Here is a 24,393-nt window from a genome sequence, read left to right on the forward strand (position 1 = left end):
TTGTGCCTTACGTCGACTAAAAGATTGTGGCTGCCTAAAAAGTCTGCTCCCAAAATGCATTCGTGAACATCACAAACTAAAAATTTCCATTTGTAAGAACCAACATCCAAATTTAGATTTAGAACAACTTCGCCATAAGATTTGAAATTGTTGCCGATCGCGCATTTCATATTCACTGCCTTAGAACGGCGAAATTCTGTTACCATAGATTTCGGAATTAAACTTAAAACACTTCCCGAATCCACGAGGAAAGATAATTGATTTGAGCAGTCGAATACGGTGAACGTGTCATTGTTAATATTTGATTTGTCCTTCATACGTTTCACCGACGCGAAGGACTTGGCTCGTTTTTTGAAAAGTGCCGGTAGTTCGGTTGTTCAAAACGCGTTGAACTTGCGCCGTATGTCTGAGAGTTATAGCGCTTAGGTGGGTCATTGTAATCCCAAGACCTTTCATTACGATTTCGAAAAGGCGGACGAGAATGCCAAAGTTGCCGTTGATTGTTTGGCGGCGAAAAAGAGTTGCCATTTCGGTAAGAATTAGGATTATGATACGAGCGGTTGTTGAAACCTTCTCGCCTTTGATTAGAGAAATTGTTTTGTTGTTTTTCGTTCGATTGAGTGGAGTGTAATGTGCGTAAGGCACCTAAGTCTTCGGCAATCTTACTTAATTGTAATTGAAGATTATTGTTTATTAAGGTTTGAGAATTAACCAAACCTGATGTGTCGGTTTTTGTTTGAGTTAGCGCTGGGTTAACAGCGGGGGCCATAGGTAAACCATTAGGATTTCCGATCATCATGATTTTGTCAGCTTTATCTGCTAAGGCGTCTAAATCAAGATCGTAATCAGCAGCGAGAACCAAACGAAAGTTTTCTGGCATTCGCTCAAGAAAAAGCTTTTTTAAAACCTTTTCTGTTGTTGAATTTTGTTCACCACCATTAATTAGTAATTGCTTCATTTTGTTCATTAGTTCGGAAGGGCGGGAGCTTCCGAGTTGTGTCTCGTGTAATAGTTTGTCAAGACGACGAATGTCATTGTCTTGATATTGTTTTAAGAGAGCTATTTTGAGAGAAATGTAAGGTGTCTCTGTTGAGCGATTTAGGATCGCATGTCCAATTTTAGTAATTTGGGGCTGTTTTAAGGCCGAAATAGTTAGGTTGAAACGTTCATGTTCCCCAAAAATTAAATGATTTTCGAAGATTGCTTCGATTGCGGCAAGCCAAAGTTTAACATCCTGAGGCCAAAAATCAGGTAAGGCTACTTTGCGCAAGGCATGCGCCGTGGAACCTAAATTAGTTTGATATAGATTTGGAGTTGATTGAAAACTCGGCTGAACGTTAGGTGTAGGTTGAGTATGAATTGGCCAGTTACCGTATCCTACAGGGGTCGTTTGTTGGTAATATTTTGGTGTAGTTAGTTTGACCAAACGTGTCTGTTGTGTTAAATTTGGTGTCATGTTCGTTAAAGTTGAGCTAACTGTACCCTGCGATGACGTGCAACTAGTTATCTCGAAAGGGTTAAACGCGCTAGCTGAACCTGATTGCGAGTAAATCGAAGGTGCAACAGCCGAAATACTACCATTAGAAGACGAAACACTTACTTGGTATGTTGAGTAGATAGATGAAACTGTAGGAAAGTCATTAGGATTGAGAAAAGAGCCTGTTAATGCATGCGATTCACTTACCCCAGGAGACATAGCAGCTTCAGTACTAACATTACCTTCAAAACCTGGCAATTCGATTTGTCCCAAATTAGCCATCTTATCGGAAGATTTAGCACTGCTTTTAGAACTTCGAAACTTATCAGAAAATTTAGTGAAAAAAGGTAGGAATTTGCCCGAAGATTTATCAGTGCTCATTACTCGTAAAACTAATCATGCAACAACAAAAACATGCAAATCAAACAAGGCGTATAGACTTAAATTTAACTGTGCGTTAACTTGGTTATTTCTGAGAATTTACAAATATTTAAAAGAACGTTAGTTAGGTTTAGAATTACTTTGACTCTTATCAAGAAGGTTTTATTACGAACAAGAACAGACAGATTTTTGACGAAAGAAAAAAAAGGGTCGCTAGAATGCGTTGCTGGCTTCTGGACAGGAAAACGGCTTAGGAAATAGACCAGGCACAAACGCTCGCACGATTCGACAAGCGTGACAGCTTACACAGGAAGCTAGCTTGCAGCTGCGAATAATTATATGCATACAGCTTTAAACATAAGGCATTGCTTAACCGATTCAACCATATGCATTTTCAAAAACTTAACAAATAATTATAAACTTAACAAATAAATTGGGCAGCTAAACACTACAAAGATAAGTTTTAAAAGTATGCAAGGGTGTCTTCAAAATTGTTTTTTGAACTAGTCAAGCTGGTAAAATCATACATGGAAAAGAAAGATACAAATTAAAAGGATTTTCGACCTTTCCAGGAATATATTTTTATTGGAATTAAAAAAAAAAACCTGCTTAACCTTTTAAAATAACATTCCTAATATAAAACCTACAAAAACCTGTAAAATCTAATCGTTTCTATCAAAAAGCATCTTCAGACACGGTAAAAAAGTAGTGCACGCGCTATCTCGCTAAAAACACGTTTAGTCGTGTCTGTCTGCTGTGCGTAAGATTTGCGTCAAGTCTGGTCGGTGGAGACGCGACAACAAAAGAAATAGCGTTCCATCTCATTAGTCGCGATCAGACTGCTTTAAAGCGTTTTTGTCTAACTGGTGGGGATTCAGCCTTAGACCGAGATAAGAACAACGCCAACGTCAGAATAAAACACAATTCGGAATAAGGCCAAAATAGGACTAATACCTAATGGTATTAGTACCGTCTAAATCGAAATAAGTCCGACATCCGTCGGAATAATACCTAAATGCTCATAATCAGGCATAAACAACACTTTAACCAAACCCCACCCCTAAGTACATCACTAATTCCCCTAAAAATTTCAACACTAACTCATTTTCTAACTCCACCCATTAAGAACACCGGCCCCCTGACTGAGCCGGTCAGACTAGGTCGTCCAAACGTAGTCACCAAAACGCCCTCTACCCACAGGTTCGGGCGTTATTTTGGCTATTAGGCCTTCTTTCGATGAATTTTGCCTTATTCCGATGAATTCAGGCCTTCTTTCGATAAATTTAGGCCTTATTCCGACAGATTTATGTCTTATTCAGACGATTTTGATATTATGCTGTACTGGATATTACTGCGTATTTGGCTTTATTATGTCGTTGGTCTTAATCCTATGGTTTTATAGTTTTTCCGCTTTAGGTATTGTTGTTTTTAGGTCTTATTGTGTGTTCCCAGATTCGTTACCGCACAGGTGTAGGTGACCGCGACTATACGTATACATTTTATACGATCGTAGTTGTATGGAGAGGCCTTTACGATGGTAAAAGCCTAATTTGATCTTAATTAGTAAATAAAATTAGTTCTGAACGTCAGTGATGAAAATCCAATACACAATACAACAATTTTTGATGCCAAAGCTTGTTTACATTCACGACCGAAGTAAGTGTCATTCATGCGGAACAGTATGCAAATGAGGCATTGAGCCTTCTATGTAATTAGTATTCTATGGTACTACTGTCCTATGTTTGTTTGACAGCATTATTTGGGCTGCCTAAACTCCATCAAAAATTAACTGACTGTCCTAAGAGTTTTTTATCTCATGGTATTTGAAGTTTAACCAATGATACTATAATAGTATTATAGTATCATTGGTTTAACTCTTTGAAATGCCTGATTGTGTGCTATTTTATGGATGAATGAAGATTTTCCGCCAATCGATATACTAAAATTTAAATAATAAATCCAATGACAGTTTGACTACCGTCAATACGCTGAAGTGGTAAGGGATAGTGGGTACACCGTTTGGCTGGTGGTAGATTTAGATTTAATTTAAGTTTTCGTTAGTTTCTTTGATTTTTTTCGGAATCGATTTAAATAACTTTATTAGCCGGGTAAATAGCCTCAGAAAGTATGCATATTGGCTATTTGACCGGGTCGGGAGGTCGGCGTCGCTCGTTTACGCTTGCACCCTTTAATGATTATATATATGTCGATTTGATCTACTTTGGTGTCCAGATGATTAATTTTAATCGCGATCGAGATGTTTTGGTATGATTCTAGATCAGGAAAGGGCAACCATTTCCATGTCGCGGGACTGACCCAAACTCAAAGGTCTCTTAACTGGTACTTTTGTTAAAATGTGTATAGTTTTAAACATTTTAATATGGAAGAGGCTATTTGCCTGGCTCGCCCGTTTACCTAACTTAGAACTTCGCACTACTGTAACTGGATCTGCAAAGTTAGAATATGATTTATTTTCGAAGTTAACCCTATATATATTTTTGAACTTCAGTTTTCAAAGTACTGTAAAGTAGGGTTCCTCTTTTTCCTGGATTTTTTCACTTCCGGGAAACGGGATTGAAAAATAAAAATTCTTTGCAATCCCGGGAATCTCGACGAAAAAACTATGCCTAATTACGTCATTATAATGTTTAAAATTATTTTATATTAGCTCCAAACATGTAATTATAGGCTCATTTATATTTTGTAGTATTGCTTCTGCAATCTTACAAGACCTTCTCGGGCGCTGGTCTAGAATCCTACCACAACGTTGAAATGATTATTAAGCAATGCATAATATGTGGGTTAGGGTGTCGGTTAGTGTTTGGGTGTGGGTAGGTCAAGTAATATTGTTTAACACTATTACTGGACTCGCCCAAACCCAAACGCTAACCGGCACCCTAACCCAAATAATGTTTGTTGTGGTAGGATTCTAGACGAGCGCCCCTTCTCGTCTTGTATTAAATGCTATACGCTTATTTTTTTTATTTATACGCTTATTTTTAAAAATGCGAATGCAGAGCACATTTTTATTGATGGAATAAATTTAATTAAGTTTTTTCGCTGGTAAACGCAAATAAAGCAACTCAGGCTACGACTTTAATAGGTTTGTTAATAGTTTTTTTTTTATATCAGTCTTTATATCAAAAAACAACTAGTTTTTTACAAAAAGTGTTCAGTAATGTGTGGGGTTAGAAATTAAGTTCGGGTCGAAATAGTAGCTGAGTTAATGAAAAATTAAGGCGGTGGGGTTTGGGGTCAGGTAAAAGGTTTTATTAAGGGGTTTAAGACTTATTCCGATTTAAACGTTATTACGACTATTTAGGTATAGCCCTATTTTGGTCCTATTCCGAACTGTGGTTTATTGCAACGTTAATGTTATTCTAATTTCGTTCTTATGGCAAAAGTCCCTTTGGTCATCTTAAGATAAAAGAAAACTGCAAAAGCAGAATATAAAATGTAAAACGTCAAATTTCTGGCGCCTTTAGCACGTTTAATCATAATTAGCTCTTTTTTCTCTGGGCAGCCTAGGATATTTGATTTTTTGTGTATTGTTGATCTTCATATATTTTGTAGGTGTGCCGGCGAATTTTTTTAGCTCTTTTGGTGTGCCGCAAGTTATCCCGTTTTAAGGAATCTCTTAACATCCAAAAGGCCCTATTCTTTCAACGGAACTCCGTAATCCAAGCTGTGCAAACTTAGCTAATTATTTTTTTGGTTCATAGCATGTTCTGTCTTTTAAATGAGTACAAAATAAACTCCCCTGCTCAATTTACTATTTCTTGCCAACCGATAACTAGATGTTAAAACAGTATTAAATGGCTCTCATGGAATACAACCAAGAATATTTTACTTTTATGGCTCCCTTAGTTAAAAAGTTCCCGACCCCTGTTCTAGATGATAGATGTTTTTTTTTATTGTATAATCGTTCTTTTATTGTGTTTTTGAGATTTTTGAATATATACTCGACGAGCAATATCAATTGAGTGAAGTGACCCTGTCTAGCGTTCAACAAGTTATAAACAGTTTTTTTTTGGCCTGTTCTTTGTAGTCAGTCTTGACAAGGAACATGTAAGAGAATTATGCAGCCGTCGGCTCTCACCGTAAGAGCCAATGCCTACTTAAAGTTACATGTAACTACTAAATCTTTGAATCGCTAAAGTGAAAGATTCATTATCGAAGATAAACATTTGGCACCGGTCTACAATCCTACCACTTTTTTTTACAGTAACAAAATATTGTTACAACACCAGTTGTCAAAATTGAAACCTGATAGAATTAATACTTGACCACCCCAAGCCCAACCCAACTGCTAACCTTGATTTAAAAGTAAATTCTGTTATTTTATATTTGCAGGTCGCCTAACTTTAGGGAAATTGCTCAACAATGTTTTATGCCCACTTTGTTCTTAGCAAGCGTGGACCCTTATCCAGGATATGGCTTGCTGCTCATTGGGATAAAAAACTAACCAAAGCACATGTTTTTGAAACGAATCTTGAGGACAGTGTGGAAAATATCATTAGTCCACAGGTAAATAATTTATTCAATTTAGGTGTAGGGACTACATATTTAACTTCCTGATTATAAAATGTCTATCCAAGGCATGGACATATGCAGGCTGGCAGAATCTTGCCAGCCTTCTGGTGACGAGCATTTTTGGGCTAAATTCTTCGGTTTTTTTTTTATCGCGCCCTAAACTTGAATGATGTGTTCAACTAAGGAATGTATCAACCTTTTCCATGTTTAGACGATAAACAAGACTGTTAACAAGTAAATGAATTAGCAAAAAGTTTGCGCCGCAGCGCCAATTTTTTTGTGACATAAAGCAATACATAAGGGGTATGCTGAAGTACAGTGGGGACAAGAGGTGCACATGTCTGCTTTTCTTACTCTAACACTGTTACATAGATAAGCTGTTTTGGGGTGAACTCATGTTGCACACATTTAGCTCAAAATCAGATCAAAAATCGAGAAAAAAAAATCTTAAAATTGGGACAATTTTTTTTTGTTGAACCATATTTATAATCCAAGTTATTAGAAATTGTTTTTGAAATTAGATTCACACAGTGAAGTGCAACATACCATAGTATGGATTGTACCTTTTGGAAAATATATATTTTTGAGAGACGCAACCATAGCGGAAGGAGGCAGGATTCGCGCAAAGCGCGAACATTTTTTACGTTTACATAATTAAAACAGCCCAAAATATAGTTTAAGCCTTAGGTGGTGAAACATGGCCTGGTACATCCTTGATATGCCCGTGGGAATGTCATACCTGTCTATTTAACAGGAATGGCACTATCATGTTTGCTTTTTTAACTCAATAAAGAAGTACTTGTCAAATCAAAGTAAAACTGCAAATACACAACAATTTAGTACTTTTTAAACTAATAAACAATCAATGTGCTTAACACTGGCTTTTCCCTGCTAAACAACGTGCTTCGAACTTTCGTAACTTTTTTTCAAAATGGCACAAAAAATTTTAGTGCATAATGTTCCTACATATAAAGCATTTTGAAAACATATTTGATTGAATATGTGTAGAACAAGCACAAGTTCTTTTTGGAAAAATCGGTTGGACCCCCCTTTTTGTAAGTGACATTATTGTTTTTTGTTCGTTTTTGTCAGGGTTTTACTTACCTTTTACTTTGTCTTAAGCGGCAATGTTTTTAATGTAATTAGGTCATGCGTTTAAGCTAATTCAAAATCAAACACAAAATGCCGTTTTTCTTTTTTTTTGGCGACCCAGATAGTTTTTTTCTTCGCCTTTCGTTCGGGTTGGCTGATAAGCAATTGCGTGTTCGACAATCAACAACAATAAATCAAGTGGTCTCACCCTTTTTCTCGCTGAAAACAACGATTTAGGGCTTAGGCGGTGCTGATGTTTCTCGCTGTTTGATGTTCGCGTTAATATGAGATGTCGGTGTAAGACAGGGTTCGGCAACCTACGGCTGGATCGACCCGCCGCCTCTTTGACAAACTTTGCACGATTGCATTTCAAATATTTTTTGACTTTTTAACTATGTAAGTGCAAAAATTTTTTGTGTTTTTTTAATTAGATCAGCGCGTCTTTACCGTTGCGCCATGAAAGTCTGCCCAGTGCGTCGCGCACAAACGGAAAATGTATTTAAAAATATTGGACATATATTGTTTAACATTTTTTTATTTTCGGCAATGTAAATTTGAAAAAAGAAATTTAAAAGAAATGCCAATATACCAAAAAAAATTGCTCACGCTTCGCTCGGTGTTCCCTTACTTAACACGTTCGCTGCGATTCCAAATTGTTGTTGTTTCTTGTGTTGCGATTACCTTTACCTTTCTGTACCGCTAGCTGCCACCAGAGCTTTCCCGCAAATTTTGTTGACATGTTTTCTCCGCTTTAAGGAGTTCTTTCAGACAGTTTAATCGTTTAGACACCGGTAAGTCAAATCGCATTGAACACAAACTATATATATTGTTGCCAGTGCGATTGGACCCACCGGTGGGTTGCATAAATTTAAGCAACTTATAGAATAAAGTTTAACTATTTGCTTGTGTGATAGATCGTAGGTAATATATTGTGAGTAATTTCTGGTTCAATTGTTGCAAAATGAATCCTGCATTGTTTTATGGGGTTGCGGTTGTCGTATATTTTGTCAGGGGGTATTTTTCAGGGCCTTATTTTCAGGGGTGGTTCAATAATTGGGTTATTATATAGAGGGTTATTTACCAGGTTAATTTTTCTAATATTATATATTACACTTTGGTTTATTTGTTTTATGGTTTTCAACATTTTTTAAATGTATTTCTTTTCAAACCCCCTCCAAAAAAATGCACCCCCAACCCTTGGGCCCAAATCACAAAAACGTACGACCTTCTTGATCATTTTTCATCTAAATTCTAATAAGTACAACCAAATCAATAGCATATTGACGAACATTTCAAAAGAAAGATATATTGCTAGATATTACTGTCGCTAGGTAGGCGTAGAGAGCTTCAAATAACTTAACAGCAAACTATTTTATAGCGAAAAAATAGAACCCGCTCATAATTTTGAACCCGCTCATAATTTTGAACCAATAAACCCAATTAAGATAATAAATATGAATTGTAGAGAAAAAAGCCGAATATGTTAAGTTTTAAAGTTTAACTTTATGAGTATATACCAGATTATAAACCCTGAAAACTATTTGAGGCGCAATTAACTTTGCATCGCGGTGAACGTGAAAAACACAGTAATTTTTTTCGTACGAACCACTGGTGGGTCGCATCGCAGTAGCTAAATTTTACGCATGACCCACCGGTGGGTCGTATCGCAGTGAACGCGTTAAAAAGGTTAAAAACACTGAACTAGATTAACTATTGAAGCACTGGCGTTTCTTTAAAGTAGTTTTATTACACTTTTCATTAGTAGTATGGATAACATGTGCATTTTTAAAATCAAACAAACGCTTTTTTTCGCGCTTTGCACCAACACATTCCGGTCTCCTTTAATGTAATTAAACACGTTAAGTGCAAAATAGATCTGAGGCCCGCCTGATTCACAGTTTGTTCTAACATTTATAGTTGTTCTAACATTATAACACAATTCTTAGTTAACATTTTGTGTGGCCTGCAAATATCTTTCTGAGTTTGGCTTTGGCCCGCAACTAGAAAAAGGTTGCCGACCCCTGGTGTCAGACTTGCTTGTATTTTAGCTGACTTGGCTCACAGCTTGGCACAGATGTTGCGCTAATTGAATAACACCCGGGAAAAACAAGTTTTGTTTAGTATTGCTCATGGTGAACGACGTGCTTAAAATTTAGCGTATCAACAGATATCACTTTTTCGAACCGATACCCGATTTTTTACAATTTTGTCAACCGATAACCGATTTTTATATATAAATAATTAAAAACAAAAAAAATAATTAAAAACAAAATCCAAATAACGTTTAGTTTCACCTTTATTAATTATTAAACTATTATTTTGCATATTAACTTGTGATGCTAAAATGGTGTGATGCTAAAACCCAAATTTTTTTGCAACAGTTTGTGATTGTCACGTCACAGAGGCTGTTCTGACACTGCAAATCCATAGCATTTCGTGCGCAATTGAAATCACTTGACAATCGGACGTGAATAAGTCGACGAGGTGTAGCAATGTTTTAAACAGCCGTAAGCTCCTAATAATCCCCATTTTTAGCGTCTAGAATGCACTAAACGTAAAATGTTTCGGGTTCCGCATTTACTCGCTGGAAGTTGTTCGTACCACACCCCAAACCCCTTAGGTGATTTGGGTTACCGATCATGTGACACAGTGGCGCGTTTGTGACCCCCCCCCCTCTTTTGTGAGTGATATTATCGTTTTCTGTTCGTTTTGGTCAGGATTTAGCAAAAGCGGCAATGCTTTTAATGTGATTGGGTGACGCGTCTTAAGCTTATGGGCAACCAAAGTCTAACGCAAAACTCTGTTTTTGTCTTTTTTGCTTGACTGTAAAACGCAGTATATTTTTTCTTTTTCGTTATCTGTTGAGGTTGGCTGATTGTCAAGTGTGAATTCGACAATTAAGAACGCTCAAGTCAAACTGTCTTTTTTTTCACGCTAAAGAACGTCGAAGTTAGGCGCAGCTAATGTTCCCCGCTGTTCACTGTCTGCTCTAATATTAAATATTGGTTAACAACGGATATTTTTTAACTGAAGCATATTCTTAAAAGGTGATATAATGATGACTGTCATGCGCGTTTTAAAGTCGCCATTTTTAAGTGATTATAGTTACCGCAAAATTATTCTCCATAATCATATTCTAAGACCATGTATTTAGTATGCAGTTGGCCAACATATTTCCCCTCAAGCTCAGCTTGTATTTTAGTTGACTTGGCAAACTGCTCGGCGCAGATTTGCACTAATTGTGGCATAATAACACCCGGGAAAAACGATTTTTTCGTTTAGTATTGCAGGTGGCGAAAGGCGTGCCTGTAATTTAACGCTTAGTTTATGATTCTTCAAAAATCTATCACACATATTTTACGGCTTGCTTTAGTTTTTCGCCTGGTGGAAGTGTCAATGATGCACATGTTCGCTTTAGCTGGACCAGGGTTGTACTTAAACACTTGCCCGCTCGCCAATGCGAGTGCAAATCGCACCGGGTGAGAGTTCTGATAGACACCCACTCGCCCGACTGGCGAGTGACTACGGCGAAAACTTTAATTAGTTGATGTAGGACAACTTGTCTAAGCGATATATTACTTAGTGCCAGTTAGTTCCTTAAACACTAAGGCGCAAATACATCAACACAACACAAATAATAAGGTTAATCAAAGTCACGTTCAAAGCTGGTAATAAAGATTCTTTGTCCCGTTGTATGATCGTAATAAAGACTTTTTGTCCCATTTAAAAAAAACGTTTACCGGCAAACAATCAAAGACGTCATTTCTGCAGTAGCAAATAGTTATGAGGTTTATTGTTTAACTTAAATGTTGTTAATTTTTAAATTTTTAACCCGGTCGTTGACGACTTTGGAAAAGTTTACTGAACTTTCGATGTACCCAGAGATAAAATTTTACTTTTTTGTATTTATTGAATTGTTTGTATAAGAAAATTATAAGCAATTGCTGCAGTTTTTGGTAACAATAAGTTCCAATGCAAACGTCTTATTATTTGTAAGCAGTGTTTTTTAAGATGTTTTGAGGGACCGAAATGGCCACTGAACACTACGGTACTTTAAAATACCGCCTACTTATGTGACTACAGCCGTAAATTAGCCATTAGTCTCCGTAAGTATGTTGTTGCGATCTAAGTTCATAGCGGTCAACCAAGCCAAAGCTTAAAAAATAACTTTCTGTAAATATTTTATGGCAATTATGTTTAGATACGAATCAAAACCATTGCGGACGCTCTTGATTGTAAAAAATATCTCTAAAAAAACATTGGTTTAATCGTAAACTGCTTTATGGGTCATTAATTTGTTTATCCCTGCATGAAAATAAATGATCAGACTTTTATAGAAACTAATGTTTCTGTACAGAAACCATAAGACCGGTTAACGATAACCCAAGAAATGACCGCACTAGGACAGAAATTTGCAGACTTCATGCCAACAAATTTGGCGAATGTTATTTCGTCCGGGCGAGTGCTGATTAGGGTTGCAAAGTTCCCTGGAATTTTCAGAGCCGAAACTTTCCATGGAAATTTTGGGAATTAACGGAATTTTGGGAAACTTTTAAAACAATCTTAGTTAGATATTGAAACAGAAAAATAATTGCTTGACTGTAAAATCCAGTATATTTTTTTCTTTTTCGTTATCTGTTGAGGTTGGCTGATTGTCAAGTGTGAATTCGACAATTAAGAACGCTCGAGTCAAACTGTCTTTTTTTTCACGCTAAAGAACGTCGAAGTTAGGCGCAGCTAATATTCCTTATACTGGCCTTATATGGCCTTATACTGTTTTAGATTAAAAGTACTAAGAACATACCGACACATAGTTTAGTTTATCAACTGCAAAAATGAATCATCACCAATCTGTTTTTTTACAAACAAAAACAACACTGACGGGTCTGGGCCAAAATATCCTCAGCTTACGGTAGCTAAATCTTTAACATTTGTTGTTTTGTGAGTTACAAAGTCGTTGTACTAGTTCAGGGATCGTCAACCTACGGCCAGGCCCGTCAAAGTAATTCATCAGGCCCGTTGCCTATTTGACAAAATAGACACGAGTCCATTTCACATACTTTTTGACTATTTTAACTACGTAAGTGCGAAAAATTTTCCCGCTTTGCGATCTTCATACATCCGGTTGGTTTACGTTTTGTAATGTTTTTTCAAAACATTAGTGCTTTGCCGTTGCAGCGTGGAAAGCTGACAAGTGCGTCACGGACAAACGGAAAACGTATTTTAAATTTTTTGACCTTTTTTAACATTTTATTATTTTTAGCAGTGTAACAAAAACTTAAAAGAAATTTGAAAGAAATACCGGTGGCGGTATACCAAAAAAAATTGCGCTCACTTTGCTCGCCAGGTATGCCAGACTTAAAAACTTGGCAAATATTGATTAGATTAACCAATAAACAAAGTAGTTTCATTACAATTTTCATTAGTAGTATGGATAACGATGTGTGGACTCTAATTTTACACCAAACAAACGCTTTTTTTCGCGCTTTGCGCCAACACTTTACTGCCTTCTTAAATGTAATTAAACACGTCTTTAAGTGCAAAAAAGGATGCCCGCCTGATTACAGTTGTTCTAACATTTTAATAACACAATTGTTAGTTAACTTATTGTGCGGCCCGCAGAGACCTTTCTAGTTTGGTTTAGGCCCGCGTCCACAAAAAGGTTGCCGGCCCCTGTACTAGTTGCTGCCGGTTAGCATCTCCTTCTGCTCATCTAGAAATGCTTAGATCGGTTTTTATTATTTTTTTCTGGTTGATGAAATATTTAACAAATGTTTTAAACATAATAAATGCCAAATTTGAAAATTCCCAATATTTCCATTATTCCCGGGTCCTTCAAAATTCCCGGAAAGTTTCCAAAATTCCCGGAAACTTTCCACCCCTTTACAACCCTAGTGCTGATTGATAGCCGCTCGCCCACCTGGCGAGTGTAAGTTTTTGCTTAGGAACAAACATGTGGACATTAGTTGTTTCTGATTAGAATGTTTTATGATGTCATGACAATCACTACTTTATGACGTCATACCAGTCACTGTTTTATGACGTCGTTATTCAATAACGTCTACCGAAAATAGGGGAATTTCCTAAGTTGAAAATTTCGGAACACAACCCTTTGAAACGGTCACGCTACGCGCCTGACTTTATGCTCTGCCAGTCCACTACTTTTTTGGACTAGATAACACACTAAATGTTGCTTTTTAATGCATATTCACTTTTTATGTTTCTAAATATTTCTAAAAAGACTTAAGCACTCGCCCGCTCGCCAATGCGAGTTCAAATCGCTCCTGGCGAGTGCTGATTGACACCCACTCGCCCGACTGGCGAGTGGCTTTGTCGAAAAATTTAATTAGTTGGTGTAGGTCCTGTAGGACAACTTGTGTTAAGCACCACTACTAAGCGAAATATTCTCCATTTCCCAACACTAAGACGCAAATACATTCAACACTACACAAATAATAAGGTTAATCGAAGTCACGTTCGAAGCTCGTAATAGAGACTCTTTGTCCCGTTGTATGATCGTAATAAAGACTCTTTGTCCCGTTAAAAAAAACAATCGTTTAACTGCAAACAATCAAAGACTTCTTTGCTGCAGTGGCAAATAGTTAAAAGGTTTATCGTTTAACTTCAACAATCAACATTGTTAATTTTTAAATGTTTAACCCAGTCGAAATTAAGAGCAATTGCCGCAGTTTTTGGTAACAATAAGTTTAAATGCAAATGTCTTATAATAATTTTTGTAAGAAGTGTTTTTTTATGTTTTGAGAGACCGAACCGGTCCAGTGAACACTACGATATTTAAAAATATCGCCTACTTGTGTAACTATAGCTGAGAATTAGAAATTGGTGTACGTAAGTGTGTTGTTGCGATCTCTTGAAGATCATAGCGGTCAACCAAGCCAAAGCTTAAAAAATAACTGTCTGTGAATATTTTATATCGCAGTTATGTTAAGGTACGAATCGCACAATTGCGGACGCCCTTGGAAAATTGAAATGACCCAATATAGGGCGTCACGCATCACAGAACCTCTGGTACATATGGTTGTTAACTGTGAGAAATAATGGTTTAGTTGTAGCTTACAATTACTTTGTCATTATAGGCGAAATTTTGGCTTTTGTTTCTGGCGCGAAACAACCTGCGGTGAAACGTCCATCAAGCACAGACAAAACATAATACGTAAAAAAGAGAGCGCAAAAACAGGCAGGCATGGCTACTAAATTATCATTGGCGAGTGGTATTTTGTCCGGGCTAGTGCTGATTGATAGCCGCTCACCCGCCTGGCAAGTGTAGATTTTTGCTTAGGAACAACCCTGACAATTTACACCAGTGATTCTCAACTGCCGGCCCGCGTCCACTTTCCTGCCGATCCGCCAAATATATTAGAATTTTATATCTCAATTGCAAATTGGAAGATGTTGAAGGCTTGCATTAAATTTAGAACTTCGCCGATTGCGTAATTTGCAGCATTGTGAAATAACATACAGGTCAGCTTAAGGACCACTTGTATGTAAAAAAAACTTCAATAGAAACACGTATAACATGTAAGTTATAAAAAAAGCAGCATATTGCTCATTAAATTAAAGTTTCCATTCTTTGCTTAATTTACGTATTTTTGTCGTAATTAAATTTTGGGTTGATTTCAGTTTTTGAAGGTCCACCGGTCCGCAAATTTTGTTTTGAAATTTTAACGGCCCGTAAGCTAAAAAGGTTGAGAACCACTGATTTACACTACATTATTTAGTTATAGAATGAATTCACCAAGATTTTTCAATTTTATGTTTTAAGGTCAAGATGGCACTTCGGACATCTGGTCATCTATTACTTGGAGTTGTGCGAATATACAACAGAAAAGCCAAATATTTGCTTGCAGATTGCAATGAGGCATTTGTAAAAATTAAAATGGCCTTTAGGTATGTTAAATGTTTTACCTATTTATACCATGGTGTCCAACAGTCACAAATGATGAGCCTGATGTTATTGTGTAATGCATATATAATACTTTTGTATAACATTTGTTAATAAAAAATGTTTTGGGTACTGAAGGTATGCATCCCTGTAAAATAGCAACATTGTTTGCTACTAGAGATGATTGGTGAAAAAAAATATTAGAAAAATAAATGAATATTTTTTTTACCTACCAATTCCATTAAAAATAGTTCCCTTAATTTTGTGCAAAAATGCAGTTATCATGATCCCTGTCATTGTATCGTGACTGAGTTAAACTATTCTTTATAAGCACATTCTAAGACCATGTGTTCCGTGTTCAATTGACACAACTTATTTTCCCTCAACAGCAGCTTGTATTTTAGTTGACTTGGCACACTCCTTTGCACAGATGTTGCGCTAATCGTGGCATCATACCACCCGGGAAAAACGATCTTTGAATATTATTGCAGGTGGAGAGAGACGTGGTCGCAATTAAGCGTATTCCCGTTCATGGAACTTAGAAAAATGCACTGCTGATAGCCAACCCGAACGAATAACGAAAGGCGAAAGAGAAAAACTATCTAGCGTTTATGATCAACCAAAAAAAAGACGAAAAATGGCCTTTTGCGTTTGATTTTGGTTTCGCATTAGCTTAAGACGCGTGACTGAATTACATTTAAAAACACGCAGCTTTTACTTCGATTTTTCTGCAACTTAGCTTAAATGAAAGGTAATTTTGTTGGCTTTCTACCCTCAAAATATGAAGTGGGATATTTGAGTAGAAATGACAAAATTTGTTTGCTTCGTAATACAATGATGAAAAGCTTTATGACGCACTATTATATTGTATAACTATGAAGGATGGTTGTGTGGTGCTTCCAGGAAGTCAAGAAACTTAAAGAAATCTGCTGGTACAAAAATGCACACTAAGCCAATACATAGACCAATAATTTTAATCAGTTTATGGAGAAAATTGCCATTAATTTTAATGTTTTGCGGCTGAAACACTTTATGCACAGTCCGTGCACAATAATACATATATACTAACACAGAGAAGGTACTATACGATGTTAAGTACAAGTATATATGCAATATGCATATTGGAAGGCCCTCATACTATATTTAAGTAACAGTTTACTGCCAAGAGCTTAAATATTTAACAATGTTATTGCAAATCACTGCCCCTCATTCAGTTCCACCAGGGGCTGGAAACCTTTTTAGCTAAGGGAGCCATAAATGTCAAATATTCTTAGTTGTATTTTTTTAGAGCGACAAACATCTTGCTATAGGTTTCATTCAGTTCCACCAGGGGCTGGAAACCTTTTTAGCTAAGGGAGCCATAAATGTCAAATATTCTTAGTTGTATTTTTTTTAGAGCCACAAACATCTTGTTATAGGTTGGCAAAAACTAGTAAATTGTGCAGGGCCGTTTATTTTGTTTTTGTTTGTTGTTTCTCTTTTATTTAAAGGACAGAACATAATATGCACCAAAATTTAATTAGCTAAGTTTGCACAACTTAGATTATATAAAGAGATTCACTCGGAAGAGAAAATAAAATTTGCTACTATGAGTAGTAAAAAGGAAATATAAAGTTAGGAAAGCGGTTCTGGCCGCTTGCAATTTTATTCAGGTTTTGCTGCAAAATGATTACTTAGATTTATCTGCAAGCAAGATTCTTTCACCAAAAGAACCATATATCGCTCGAGCCATAGGTTCCCGACCCCTGAGTTACACAATAATAACAACTGTACAGTATGTTCTAAATAGCCCTTATACCTTAGTAATAACTAATAATACATCTCAAGATTCATCACTCATTAAGGTTGAAAATTTGATGGAAATACGCTGGGATGTGATTTCAAATCATGACTGAAATTAGCTGCAATTCACACTACCTATTACAAAACGCTTACAAAGATGCGCGAGACCAGTAATACCACTTTTCCAAAATCAGGCTTTCATCAGACTTGGAGATGTGGTATTGTCCTCTTGATGTAACAAAACAGGACATTATATGTGGCACAAAACATGATCCAATGGAAAAAAGCATTGGTCTTGCCTTTGAGGCCAGTAATATGAGTTTTGGTTGCCAAACTGTTTCAAATATTTGTTTTGAAGTGATTCCGAAGGACATGAAATCAGTTTCTTCCATTTGCAAGATAGGTTTCAGTCTGGAAAGACTTTGAAAGGTACTAGACTGTTGAAGGAGTTATAGGAACAAAAAGGACAAGTTGTGGCCTTAAATTTGCTGTGCAACCCAAAATTTGTAGCAGCACTACACCTCTTTCCATGCCAACGTTTTCTCCTGGTGCTTATGTTGCAGTTGTATACGAGCTTGACTGATACATAGGCTTGTTGTCACTGCTAAAGATGATGGTATATATGTCTGCATGCATCTAAAATGACCTGCTCGATCATATTACTGGCCTCAAAGGCCAGATCAAAGCTTTTTTTCCATTGAATCATGTTTTCAGTCATGATTTGAAAATCGCACCCAAGCTTATTTCCATCAAATTTTCAACCTTAACGAGTGATGAATTTTTAGATGTATTATTAGTTTAGAACATACTGTATAGTTGTTATTATTGTGTAACTGAATGAGGGGCAGTGCTTTGCAATAACATTGCTGAAAAATTAAGATCTTGGCAGTTAACTGTTACTTGAGCATAGTATGAGATGCCTTCCAGTATGCATATATACTTGTGCTTTGTTCACCCTTAGCATCTATCTCCTGATTCCATTCACCCTTGTAAAAAAAACTTAAATTGATTTTGTTTTTGGAAATTCTCACCTGTTCAGTGAACAGGTTAAACCCCCGGAATATCCGCCCTGCTCGCAAGCTATCATCCATTTTTGACGGTTCACCCTTATTCACCCCTGCAAAAAAGTATTCACCCTGGGGTGAACCATTCACCTGATTAATAAGCACTGGTGTATAGTATCCTTCCTCTGTGTTAGTATATGTATTATTGTGCATGAACTGTGCATAAAATGTTTCAGTCGCAAAACATTAAAATTATTTGCAATTTTCTCCATAAATTCATTAAAATTATTGGTCAAAGTATTGGCTTCTATTGTGCATTTCTGTACCAGCAGATTTATTTAAGTTTCTGGACTTCCTGGAAGCACCACAAAACCATGCTTCATAGTTATACAATATAATAGTGCGTCTTAACGCTTTTTCACATTCTACTACAAAGCCAACAAATTTTGTCATTTCTACTCAAATATCCCACTTCATATTTGGAGGGTAGAAAGCCAACAAAATTACCTTTCATTTAAGCTAAGTTGCAGAAAAATCGAAGTAGAGTATTTTTCGCTATAAGGCATCAAAGTTTTGTCATGCATGACTAATCACAAATAGTCATGTGTGAAACTAGCTACTTGGTGGCCTGTAGTGATACAAAATCAAACAACAATATTCAGAATCTCCTTACTTTGAAGAACTGATGTGCATTGTAATTTTTAAGTTACCATTTAAAACATCTTCATAATAGGTCAAACAAATTTTTTATTTAATTTTTACGCATGAGCGATCACGAAAAAGCCTGAAAAGGGTCAATTTTCAATTGCTGATATCTTGAAAAGTACTTGACAGATTTCGATAAAATTGGCATCACTTTTCTTAGAATTGCATGGAGATTTTACATATGAAATTAAAATAAAATCTATGACATATGGTGCCACCACTGTACCAGTAGCAATGGAATGACCCAATGACGTCATAAAACTTTCTAATCAGAAACAACTAACGTCCAGCAAAAGCGAACATGTGGGTCGTCAATACTCATGCCAGGCGCCAGCTGCGAAACCGCTTAGTGTGCGATCGTTCACTTTAAGCGAAAAACTAAACAAAGACCGTCAAATATGTGTGATTGATTTTGGTAGAATCATGACTATCAGCAGCGCAGTTTCCTAAGTTCCATGTACAGGACTAGCGTTAAATTACAGGCACGTGTTTCGCCACCTGCAATACTAAACGAAGATCATTTTTCCAGGTTGTTATTATTACACAATTAGCGCAGGTGCCAAGCTGTGTACCAAGTCAGCTAAAATACAAGCTGCGGTTAAGGGGAATAAGTTTTGTCAATTACACACTAAACATGTGGTCTTAGGATATGCTTATTGAGAAAAATTTGCGTTAACTATCATAACTTAAAAATAGCGACTTTGAAACGCGCACGACAGTCATCATTATACCACCTTTTAAAAATCTGCTTCATTTAAAAAAAAGTCCATTGTTAACCAATATCGAATATTAGAGCAGACAGCGAACAGAGAGGAACATTAGCTGCGCCTAAAATAGACGTTTTTTAGCGTGAAAAAAAGAAAGACAGTTTGACTTAGCGTTGTTAATTGATAATCAGCCAACCTCAACAAATAACTAAAGGGAAAAAATACACTGTGTTTTACAGTCGCCAAAAAAAGACAAAAACGGAGTATTGTGTTAGATTTTGGTTACGCATTAGCTTAAGAGGCGTCGCCCAATTACATTAAAAACATTGTCACTTCGGACAGTTTGTAAACCCTGACCAAAACGAACAAAAAACTATAATATCATTAACAAAAAATCCGTCACAAACCCCAGCTCCCCCTGGATTCGCCACTGTGTCACATGATCAGTAACCTAAACCACTTAGGGGGGGAAAAAATATGTTTTGTGCATTCTAAACGCTAAAAACTTAGGAGCTTACGGCTGTTTTAAATTGTCTGTTCGCCGCTAGAAAAATTGCAACACCTCGTCGTCTTATCCACGTCCGATTGTCAAGTGTTTTCGATTAAGCGCGCGAAACGCTATGGAATTGCGGTGTCAGAACAGCCTTTGTGACGTTTCAATCACAAGCTGTTGCACTTTGTTGTCAGCATAATAACCGATGAACAAATTTGGTACCATTTATTATCAGTTTAGCGTGAAGCTATAGTTCGCCGACGTTATGTTTCAAAATGCGACGGTCAAGCGCTGTTTTTTGAATTGAGGCTAATAAAAACATTTAATAGAGTGACCTGCGGTAAAGACATTTGCTGTAGCTTACGCGCCTGCTTTCTCTGCGTCGCTGAGAATGGATGTTTCAACAATAAAATATATTTTCGTTATCAGCCCTGTTTAAGACTACTTGAGTTGGTGACAGGCGAACTGCTAAATGTAACAACGATAACAAGCGGTGGTTGGGCGGTGGCAATTAAGCACCAACGTGTTTTCAACGCCAGGTGAAATTTGTCCGATGTAGTATCATAGCAATCGCAGTTTTAGTTTTGTGATAATTGTTTACTGAGATTTCAAAGGGGGTGTCAAGACTCCTAGACACCCCTCACGCTACGGCCGTGTAGTAAATGATAACTTTAACACAGCAATGTTTTAATAAACATACTGGGTTGTATGTTGTATTGTTACTCACTGTATGCAAAAATTAAGTTTTTTGCTTTAAAGGGCAACTGTTTAGAATGTTATTTGTAATTCAATTTTTATATTACAATAAACATTATGTTGTTATGTTAGCAAATTGTGTTTTGGTTGAAAATGAATTTAAGATTCAAATCACATTATTCTACCTCAGGATTCCACTTTGAACATCCCACTCAGAATTTTAAACCTTAAGATCAGATATTCAAATTTAAACATCCCTCATGAAGTTATTAATTTCGTTATTATTAAAATATACAATTAAAATATACATGTAACAGGTGCCACTTTGCGGTAATGCAGTAAGTTTAGTGTTAGATATAAGGCTGTTAGTCTCTGCAGTAGAGGTTATTTTTTCCCCTTAAATTCTTACTATTTCTATCTTCCATTAGGAAGAACAACAAGATAACACTTTTTTCTTTGTTATCAGACCTGGGGTAGTGGACTTACCTGAAGAAAACAGAGAAGCTCAACATAACCAGATTTACCTGGTGGAAGAGTTTCATAACTTTGATGCCCCTTTACCAGATATTACGTAAGCTACTATCTATTACAATATTTCAAAGTTGTGTTATTTTAAAGTTAAAAAAATTGGTATGTTCAAAATTTATCCTATTTTAATTACAACAAAACTGTGCATAAACACTAAACAGTTTTAATATATTTTCATTGAGAAAAACACTTAACCAGATTCTGACAAGCTTGACAAAGGGCCTTAAACTCAATTTGCTTTGAGGTCCACATGAGAACTTGTAAAATGCCCAAGGGCCGCAATTTATAATGAGATGTCTACCAACAAGAACACATAATAAGAAACAATAAACAATAAACACAAGTAGGTTGATTATTATTTAGGCTAGTTATTTTTTGTTCTGGCTACTTAAGTGGCAGCGTTTTTCAAGGACAAGGACTTCGATATTGTGGTTCAACTTGTCAGCAGATCTCAGAGTTGCTTGCAGATGTTCATTAGTGATATGTGACCTTAGCACATTCTTGTTGATCTCAATCAATGAAAAATCACATACATATTTGCTTCCAAACATTGCAATAATCCTTGCAGCAGCAGAGAGTAACTTCAGAAACCTTTCGTGTGAAAGAAATATATAGAATTCTGGAATCCCTACCTCTGCATACTTCTGCTTCAGGATAAGTATCACATTGAAGTTCCACAAACTCCATTTGCAATTCCTCAGCTACATTGTCAATTTCTACAGCAAATGGTGTTGAAAAATGTCTAAATTGCGGTACTTCAAAATTCTGCAAAGCGCACGTCAAATTGCTGAATTACATTAGACAACAAATCTATATTCTTTCATGCATACGGCCTTAACTTTTCCTAAAGACGGAAGAGTTGAGAAATGAGCCAAATTCCCCTCACCCAACTGCTAAATTCAGAAACGTTGTATGACTTTGAGCGGTTTCACATGGTCATACATCTTTGTAATTATTTGTTTTTCACCTTGAAGCTTCAAATTCAATTCATTCAAATGATGAGTAATATCTGTTAGGAAAGCAAGATTGCATTGGAAAGTAGCATCAGCCAACAAAGGAACTGCGCTATTTTCCATTTTCATAAATGATGGGATTTGATTTCTGAGTGCAAAGAAACGCTTCAAAATATTTTCCATGACTCTACTTACAGTCCATATCTGCAAGAAATGATTTAAACTGCCTGTGGTTCAACCTCCGAGATCATATAAAATTGACTGTTTTAACTACAACATCCATATTTTTCTTCATTTGTAGACTTTTACTACAAAGGGCTTCTTCATGTAAAATGCAGTGTATACTAGCGAAGTTGACTCTTTTGGTTCAGACTGTTTAGTTTTTTTTCACAAATCCAACTACACCCACATTGCTAGAACGCATTGCTGGTGCACTGTCTGTGGCCAAACATACAAGCCATGATTCTCGAAGCACTTTTCCAAGGCTTAAAATATATCACGCCCAGTTGTAGTACCCTTCAATGGTACTAATTCCAAAAACTCTTTCGTGAGATTTAGAATGCGGTTACGCCCCTGATAAACACAGCACATCTGTGCTCTCATCAAGGGCAAGCGAAAATGCTTTGAAGTCCTTTTCGGTCGCAGCTTATTGTTTCTCCACATTTGCAGCTAAATCTGTGACCCTACTTGCAACTGTATTTGGGGAAAGCTTATGCCTTCAAACAGTTTTTTTTACCTAGACATAAAATGTCACTTGCTTTTACAAGGCATTCTTTTATAAACAAACCCTCGATAAAGGGCCATGATGACTTTGCTATCATTTCACTGATAACAAAACTGGCTTTTACAAAATCTTGATTGGACTGAAAAAAACAATAAATGACTTACTCAGATTAGTTTCCGCAAGTTTGGAAAAAACATGTCGTTTCAATGGTCCAAACATTCCTGGAATGTTGTTGGTAATTGAGACACTTCGACAGGCCCCCACTTCATATTCGATCTCTCCAACTCATTCATGGTTTCGAGGTAATCCACACCGCTTGCATACAGATGCAACAACTCACTGAACTGTGCCGTTAAGTCGTCTTTGCATAAAGCTCGTAATTCACCTAATACTAGGGATGTTCAAAGTAGAATCCCAAGGTATTCTAGAAACATAGGTTTCGAATCTAGAATAACGAATCCAGGATAGCGAATCCTGGTTTATTTTTATTAAGTTATTTAACCTCAATTTTGCTTGGGGAAGGGATTAATCTTAATCTACCCTACAGGGCCCACAATCACAGCAATAAATCGCCCAAACAATTTGCTAACATGGGTACATTATAATAAAAAAAATCTCCCATATGTTTAACATTCTTAACAACTGTCTTTTGAAGCAGTTCTTTAAACTGTAATTTGTCAACTGTCCAGGTTGTTGCCAAAACTATATTTTGCCAATAGTGAGTACAATGCAACACTGCACACAGAAGTTTTAAGCAATTCGGTCCTGTTTTTTAAAGCATTGTTGGGTCTTAGTGCTTTTTTTTTACTAACATGATGTGTTATGCAGTCAAATAATGTACTGCAAAGAATACAAAGTTATAATTGACATAACTAATACTTGGCAATTACGCTGTGCATAACTTCACAATCTCGCTGAATGTTGGCCTAAAGTTGATCTTAACTAACCCTTTAGCGCCTTTTGTGGACGGCCAGCACGTTTTACAATGTAATGTTACTTTTGTAATTTAACATATTTAGGGGAATTGCGAACTCTGCACATGACATTACATGTTAGTCGCTCGGTAAATAACGCTTAATTGACACTTAATTATTAGACAAACGTTATCGCGAGACGCAAAGTAATTGGTTGCACGAAAAACCGCTGACACTACCAGGTTACATTTAAAGCAAGCACTATAAATTGGTCACCACAGCGACATGCCAACTTACCACACGCGTTTGTACAATTAGGCGCAACCATCGGCAGTAAAACATTAAATTATATCGGTTCCAATTGCCCGAAATAAACGGCAGAATTGGATTTGAATCCAAGAATTCGATATTCTACTTTGAACATCCCTACCTAATTCACATAGAACTTGGTAACATCTGAAATTATTTTAATACGGAATTTTATTATGATTGCTGTACAAC

At 36.5% G+C, this 24,393-nt stretch overlaps 1 protein-coding gene across 1 annotated transcript in view; it reads left to right on the plus strand.

The window, feature by feature from the left end:
• Positions 1-6,215: 6,215 nt before the first annotated feature.
• LOC146136238 (double-strand-break repair protein rad21 homolog) overlaps positions 6,216-24,393 on the plus strand; it is a 38,894-nt gene continuing 20,716 nt past the window's right edge. Inside the window, exons 1-3 of the mRNA XM_083396356.1 lie at positions 6,216-6,385; positions 15,267-15,391; positions 21,240-21,344. Coding sequence (XP_083252482.1) covers positions 6,242-6,385; positions 15,267-15,391; positions 21,240-21,344 — 374 coding nt within the window. The 5' untranslated portion in view covers positions 6,216-6,241. The remainder of the gene's footprint in view (positions 6,386-15,266; positions 15,392-21,239; positions 21,345-24,393) is intronic.

This window comes from Ascidiella aspersa, chromosome 8 (assembly GCF_963924565.1).
Source record: "Ascidiella aspersa chromosome 8, kaAscAspe10.2, whole genome shotgun sequence".
NCBI classification, from domain to species: Eukaryota; Metazoa; Chordata; class Ascidiacea; order Phlebobranchia; family Ascidiidae; genus Ascidiella; species Ascidiella aspersa.